The sequence below is a fragment of the Nilaparvata lugens genome, chromosome 8 (assembly GCF_014356525.2).
Source record: "Nilaparvata lugens isolate BPH chromosome 8, ASM1435652v1, whole genome shotgun sequence".
Lineage (NCBI taxonomy): Eukaryota > Metazoa > Arthropoda > Insecta > Hemiptera > Delphacidae > Nilaparvata > Nilaparvata lugens.
Window position 1 is genome coordinate 26,678,874 of NC_052511.1, and position 8,203 is coordinate 26,687,076.

At 29.9% G+C, this 8,203-nt stretch overlaps 1 protein-coding gene across 1 annotated transcript; it reads left to right on the top strand.

Moving 5' to 3' along the window:
* Window positions 1–820: 820 nt before the first annotated feature.
* Window positions 821–7,874, top strand: LOC120352678 (testis-expressed protein 2-like). Its single transcript, XM_039434377.1, has 4 exons — window positions 821–1,045; window positions 1,232–1,365; window positions 2,239–2,359; window positions 3,735–7,874. The coding sequence occupies exons 1-4, from the start codon at window positions 863–865 to the stop codon at window positions 3,801–3,803; spliced, it is 507 nt and encodes a 168-aa protein (XP_039290311.1). The 5' UTR covers window positions 821–862; the 3' UTR covers window positions 3,804–7,874.
* The last annotated feature ends 329 nt before the right edge of the window (window positions 7,875–8,203 follow it).

Sequence of the window (8,203 nt, forward strand, 5' to 3'; positions counted from 1 at the left end):
TGACGATTTCTCAAATACAATTCACTACTCTCAATTACATATGATGACTTCCCAAATACAATTATTGACTATTCTGATCTACATCTGGCATTCTCTCAATTATAAGTAGCTATTTTCAAATACAATTGATACTTTCTCAGATACAATTGGAAAAGGTGTAGTAATGCTTTGTAATTAAACTTTCAAGTAGCTCTATGAAAGTACTTATATAGAGCATATATTATTATAGAGCACATATATAGAGCACTTATATAGAGCTTATATAGATACATTAAAGCTTCTCAATGTAGATTCTGAACACTATCGATATTTTCTCATAGTTTCAATAACTTTTGTTTTCGATGTGCAGTTTATTTCAAGAGATTTATTTGTGCTCTGTTTTGGTTCCCGTTCCATTTTCTTTTTTCCAGTTCAGGAAACACAAATGGGTTCAAACCCTTCTTTCCAATGAATTTCTGTTCTGCTTTATTGGAAGTGAAAGAAACAAAATTGTAAGATGTGAACTCTCCCATAAGAGAAAAAATAGCTCTGCTTACAATACATTAAATTTTTATATATATATATATATTCATGATTATCTATGCATTTATTGAATCATGTAAAATTATGCTTATGAAAAAAGCACAACAGGCTGATACCTGACACTGTCCCTTTTCAAATTTATACTACAGTCCAAATCAAACTTCAGGCTATGTCACTATCACCTGTTAATTCACTGGAAATCAGGTGTTTATCCCTTGTTTCTTTTGACAATTGTTATCAATCAATGGAATACATTGCAAAATACACAGAAGATGAAGTTTAATGGAAAAGCTTGGCATTTGTATTTGATTTTAATTTCAGACTGCAGCAGAAGTCGGCGATGTTCGATAGTGACGTGGAGGACAGTGCAGAGTCATCGAGTGAGGAGGCCGACTCGAGCATTCGGCCTGGCTCGACCATCATCGACCTTGCCGCCTCGACCCCAGCATCGCCTAGCGGAGGTGGCAGCAGCAAGATGCTCAGGATGGTCGACAAGATCGCTGCATCCAAGTATTTCCAACAGGTAATACAAATAAATAAATAAAGCCTTAATAAACAATAGCCTAGGCCTACTGATATGAAAACCATTCACATTTCAGCATTAGTACTCGAATGAGTGAAGCAGCATTAATAGTGTAAAATCATTCCAGTTATTTGGTTGAGAAATGAATTTTCTGCATGTATCTAAATGAAATTGTTTCTTTTTCAGGTGACTGACAATAAATTCATAAAACGCGCAATGGAAGGAGTATCAAACACGAACATCGCTCTTGTTGTCGAAGTGAAAGGTTTATCTGGAACTCTGGTTTTGAACTTTCCTCCTCCACCATCAGACCGACTTTGGTGAGTCAACTTTTACAAATTATTCTCAAAAAACTGTAAGGAATTCACGATATCTTCTATTCAAAATCAAATCTCTGATTCATTGAAAATGTACTAAAAATTACATTTGTAATTGGCAAAATTCTCTTTCAGTTCCCAAAATTTACTTGAAGAATTGGTAAAAGTTATTTTTATTGTTTTTTTATGTATTTCATGTATTCATTCGCAACTCAGGATTTGTTCCATTCCATTTCCATTCGTAAAAACTAGAAATCTATCATCGTTTAACACTCATATTGACTACTGTTATATTACTTGTTGGTAATAAGTTTTATTTCATACATTGCACTGAGTATCTTCATTACGGTCCAACCACCTGATTTTTTGAGCTTTTATAAATCTCACTATGGTCTGACCTTCCCTCAAGTCTTCCAATTCCGTGTTGTAACGGATTCGCTATCCAACTGCCGTCGTACTGGGCCATACATTTTCCGTAGTACTCTTCTTTCAAACTCATGGAGCTCGTTTTTATCCTTTTCTGTCATTTTCCACGTCTCCGAACCATAGGTCACTACAGGGCGTACTAAGCTGAGGTATAATTTTAATTTGGCCTGTCTGCTAATCAGGCGGCTCCTGAATAAGCTTGCATTTGCCTAAAATTTTCTATTTCTAGCTTGGATTCTTTTACAGATTGTCTCACTCATTTCGTTTCTCTTATTTAGTGTTGCTCCGAGATACTGAATGATGCTACTCCCTCTATTTCATTCCTGTCTACAACTAAATTCCTAGGAACTCTTCTTCCATTTGCTGCTGCTATTATGGCTCTTCATTAGTAGAGGCTAAAAACTATTTTATCGTATGACACATATTTTCATTATGTTTATTGCTTTCCAGGTATGGTTTCCGCGGCAATCCCAAAGTATCAATATCAGCCCAGCCTAAAGTAGGAGAAAGGATGGTAACAATGCTGCATATAACTAGTTGGATTGAAAAGAGACTGGTCAAAGAGTTTCAAGTGAGTATCAAGTGCACTATAAGAAGTATTTTAAAATTTATTTGAAAACCCTTTAAATTTCTCCAAATTTCCAATTATTCAAATTCAAATACGTTTGGAAATACATATAAACTCATGGATCTCGATACCAATGCTTAGAACCTTTTGGAAATAACGTAAAAATCAAAGTTCAATAATGAAATAAAGGAAATTTAAAGTTAAAATCATAAAGTCAAATTTCCTAGCATCAATTTAGTTTTATTACTTGAAAAGATGAATGATGATCTTCGGAGTGCTGCTACCTAAAAACTCCTTTAAATTGTTAAACTTGTGTAAAATAAAATAATTACACATGAGAATGTAAGAAAGGTGAAACTATTACAAACATTTACAACATGTCTGATAATTATGTTCAATTTAGGGAGTGTTTAAATCGTATTTTCAAGTAATATATTTTATTACAGTATGAATTATTAATAGCTATTTTTTCTTCAATAGAAATAAAAAATTTAAGTATTTGTCAACATTGTCTATCGAACCATAAACGTCATTTAAGCAACCAAATAACCAAAACTGAGTAGTCATCTTTTATTATAGCCTTGAAAATATTGGATAAATGTTGTTATATATTACATGAGATATTATTCCACTCAATATCACCCACAATCTATACAGAAATTCACCGATCATTGAAACTCATGATTTTTATAAGTTTTCAACAATTTCGACTAATAAGTAAAATGCCATTCAATGTTCAACAACAACAATAAGTGCAATATTTCCCAAGTCTTTCATTCATTGTGATTCATTCTGTGATTCATTTGAAGTATTATGCCAACCTTTAAGATTCAAAATCTTCAAATCATTATTCCTGGACCAAAAATCAAGTGACGAAGCAGTGTGTGATATCATAACCTCAACCTGTGGACAACATTAACTTTTTATTAAAACTTTTGGAGAGAAATAGTACAGGCTCAGCCTAGTTTTTCCTTCAAAGTCATAACTATATTATGATTGTAGTATTTTGTACAATAAATGAATAAAATAAATGAACAAAACCAGTTTATTCCTCCTTGGGTTTATCATCCCTTCGTTAATTTCCTTTTTTCTTTCTCATGTATTAATTTTAAATATTTATTATAGAATTTCGAAAAATTTAAAACTATTGTAATTTATGAATTTGATCTTTCATTTCAGGTACTGTAATATTTAAAGTATTGATTGATCCTGTTGTCTCTGTTTGAATTTCTTGAATATATTATGTTGAGAATTAAAAAAAAACGTATTTTCGTCATATAAGCTAAGCATAATAAGAAAAAACTACCAGCTCATGTTCTAACTACTCACTTTAATCTTGTTTATAATTTACCCCATAGTAATAATTTTATTTTTGCAGAAAATCCTTGTCCTGCCGAACATGGATGACCTGATAATACCTGTGATGAATACTGAGCTGCCCAGCTGATTGGAACAAGTCTAACTTTGTTGTTAATCCAAGATAATATTGTTGTTGTTATTGATGTTGTTATCACTCTTATCACATCGAAGCTACTTGCAGCCTAAACACCTATTGGTAACTTTGTCCTAATTATGCATGTAAAATCCAGCCGTTTCGTGAGGTATCTGCATTTCTCTATCTTATATACGTCCTTCGTGTAAATATTGTTATACGTCCTTCTCATATTCTCTACTACTTGAACCGTCGAAAATTAATTATAAATGTAAAGAAAGTTGGTGTTTGGAAGAGGGAGTGTCAGTATTTGGTTAATTAGGCTATTTTATGCATTCAGTAAAAATCTTGTTTTCGAATTTTAAATCGCTGCAACTTATTAAATTAATGCTAATATCATTGACGTTTTCAATCTTGACAGTATTAACTAAATTTTTCAAGTTATCTTCGTTTTGATTCAACGATAAGTATGATCCTTTCTTTGAACCTTTTTTAAAAACTTCTTTGTTTTTTGACTAATTCGAATTTAGAAGAATTAAAAAAAACAAGTTGTACTAATTGATATCGAGCGATTTTTATAAAAAGAAAATTCGAATTCTCATTGTACAAAAGAATAAAAGGAAAAATCCTATGCATAAATCTATCTGACAATAATCTAATAATAATCCATCTAACATCATTGATCGATCTGACAATCATTATTTCTCTAATGTTCTAATTTAATTCAGTTGCTAAAATTATTCTATTTTCATAAAAAATCAGATTTATATTCTATTTTTTGAAGAATTATGATGCGTACGGTACGTGAATTTGTGCTTGAGTAACTATTTAAAAAAAAGTTTATTCTTCTCTAATCAGAACTTCATTTCAAAATGAAGAAATGTATCCCTTTTTATGTCATGTATTCAATAAAATTAGTTCTTACTATAAGTAGAGCACGGCAAGATGGCCCCTGGTTTTCTTTGTTTCAATTGCCCGCCAGTCTGTTTGTTTAAGGCCCATCGTGCGTTAACTGTAGCATCTATCTTGGCTATTTTATGTGACAAATATTTTTTTCAAATATTGGTTGATTTGGAAATCATCTAAACATATTGATTGATTAACAGTTGAAAATAATTTTACTCATTTGACTAATCCTTGTAAAAGACAAATACTGACATTACCCACTCAATCTTCTCTTGATAATTGGATGTGTGTTGGCCTTTGTCACTCAACTGTTCTAAATTCGATCGATAAGTTTTGATTTAGGATTCCAGTGACTATCTCGCTAGAAAGGAGTAGCCTATACGTAAGTGTGATTAGTGGAAAATTAATTCTAACAAAATGAGACAATAGATCTGAACTGGTTTAGATCGAGTTTATGTCGAGTTTCATACACAAGTTTAATACAGTAGAATAGATTACAATGCAGTCGAATGGATTAGAATGACATGTTTACACTTCTTATAGTTTTACACTGTTCTTGTTTTGAAAAACTAGTCCCCTTGAGTTACAGTATGATCTTACACTATAAAAATCTATTAAAATTCTGATCAACTCAGAAAGTATTAAAAATATTTAATACACATTATTGAGTCACATAAAAATTAACTGGATATTACCGTTTATCTATACTCTTTAAACCATTGTTGAACATTTCTATACATTTGTGAATTGCTATAAATACAGGTAATTCCATTGTTGCTAATATTGAAATACATGTTACGAATTTCTCATGGAATAATATTGAAATGCCTTAATGTGATGTGTCAGTTGTGATATATGTAGTGATGTTGTAAAAGTGTAATGTATGTTTTTAATATGTGAGAGTATCTTTATTGTTTTGTTGACTATTTTGAAAATATTTTAAAACTTCGTCAATCAGTTCAACTGATGGAGTTTAATGGATTTCTATATTAGTTCTGTTTCGTTCGTTTGAATTTTATCTCGTGCAATGACTTTTCGTTAATGTGTATTCTATGTATTAGGTTAGAAGTATTATTATATAACTATACAATGTTACACCTCATCCCAATAGCCTATATATCGAACTATGTGTAATGATAAGCTAAGCTGAAAGGTACCAGGGAAATCCGTATTCTGGCATCTACTTTAATCACAAATAAGTTTTCCACCTTTTTAATCATGTTCAAATGAAGGCAGTGCTCCTTCAAACAGATGATTTTCCAAGAATTTGATGTTGCTAATCTTATTGAATGTTTTCAAATATATAAACCATTTGAGTGACTTCACAAATAATAATATTTAATAGGCCTATTAGGTACATCTTAAGACAATGAATTGAATTGTTCATTTCATTCTATTTTTAAAGGTATAACACATTTTTGTTAACAAATATTTACATAGTAAAATTACTCAGTAAATCATTATCATATATTAATTTTGATCTCGTATCTTTTAATTTCATCCTTGCATTCACTTGTTCTAATCTCGATCTTCCTTTGTAATCTTCCTTTTGACATGTCAGTTGAAATTCAATTAAAGGATTATTCAAAAGATGAATACTGAGGGATAAAATCATCAATCATGAACACATTGGAAATAGGGTTTATATTGTTCCTAGTTATCGAAAGCATAAATTTCAGAAAATTGATCAATTTTTCAAGTCATCAATTATCTAATTAGTCATGAATTATCGAATTCGCTTCACAGAAAACATTAAAGTTCAAATATTCGATTTAAGAGTTTAATTTTTATGTTTACTCAACTTGAAAATTAATTTGATTGTCAAACCCAAATTTATTTAATAGAGAATTACTTCAGAATTTTTCATGTCGTTCTTGGGGAAATGATGGCTTTATGACGTGAATCTGCCAATCAATTCCATTTGTTTGCATGGTAATACTTTGGATAACATTCCAATTCGGTATTCAGTGATTGATTCTTGTAGTTTATTGTTTTGTAATTTATTTCAAACAGGAACAAGTTAGCCTACTAAAATTTTATTTATCCAAATAAATTTTTAAAAAAACATGTTTGAAACTCTGTATGTCTTCTATAGTAATTTCTCAATTATCTCTGAATATGATCGCTATATTTTATTATACATTTTAAATGTGTCATTGTTATAATTACGTGGAGATTGCTGTCCTTGTAGCTAAAATAAATGTCTTAATATTTGTATGTTTGGCGTCTCAGTATTTGGTGTATAAGTATGTGTGAATTGGTTTTACGTAAACACATTTTTAATTCTATGTCAATTTAGATTATTTCTCAATTAGGTAAGGTAACGTGAATTTATTCCAACTAATTTAATCACTGAATTACTATAATTTAGTATACTATATTCCCTTTAGATTGTTTTAGCGTCAATTAATGATCATTGTTCCTTCATTTCCACCTATCGCATTAGTTTATACGATTTGAATATAATTTTCATTTAAAAATTTGATTTCATTTAAAAATTTAGTTGTGATGCAATCCATCTATTTCAAGTTATAATTTACGTTGTGACTAGTTTGTGATATGTTTAAGGCATTTGGTTAGATGAAGTGCTAATTTATTAATTTTTTGTAGTTATCCTCATAATAATTTATCGATTAATCAAGAAAAATCTTGAATAATAAATTATTTCTTGGGACCAGAATGTAACATTGGGCAAGGATTGTAAACAAAATTATATTTTTTTAGAAAACTTGATTAAATTATGTGATAAAGTGAAACAATAGAATATTTTTTCCATTTAATAGAATGATTCATGAACACCGTAAATTATTTCTGAATTAAGATAATTTGTTGGATTTGATTCGATGATTTTTCCTCCCCCAGTTAATTGTAATTTATTTTCTGAAAGGGTTGTTAAGAATGACGGAATTGTTTATACTCCATACAAAACTATTGCATTTATTTCTAAAGTAACTGATAGCATATTAGCACTTAAATATATTAAAACCATAACATGATGAACTATTATACATCCAATAGTAAAATCTATGAAAAAAGTGTTATTCCAATAAAAACTATACTATTTGTTGGGTTACAGATTACTATTAGATACCCCAGTTTATTATTGATGTAATATTAGAAGATTTAAATCTATTTTAGAGGAATTAGGGGGAACTTAAACATGCTCTAAAAAAATTTGAGCTCAGATATTAATACTTTGGAAATTATAGATGAAATTATAATTATAGTGTTATAGGATGGGCACGTTAAATTTTCGGTCCCGGCTGAAGTATATATAACAGTTTCAAGGCCCATTGATGGCTTAAATTATTTACTTAGGCGAGGTGAAACTTCCGTCAGGGACTCCCCACCAATAAAAGCCATACGAATATTATTATAATTATTATTAATGAAAATTTTCATGAAAAGTTAAATCATTTTACAAAGAATCTGGGAAATACCTTCTACCCTCTTAATGCATTTTCAATTCATATATATTTTTAATAATTTTAAACAATAAAATATACTAT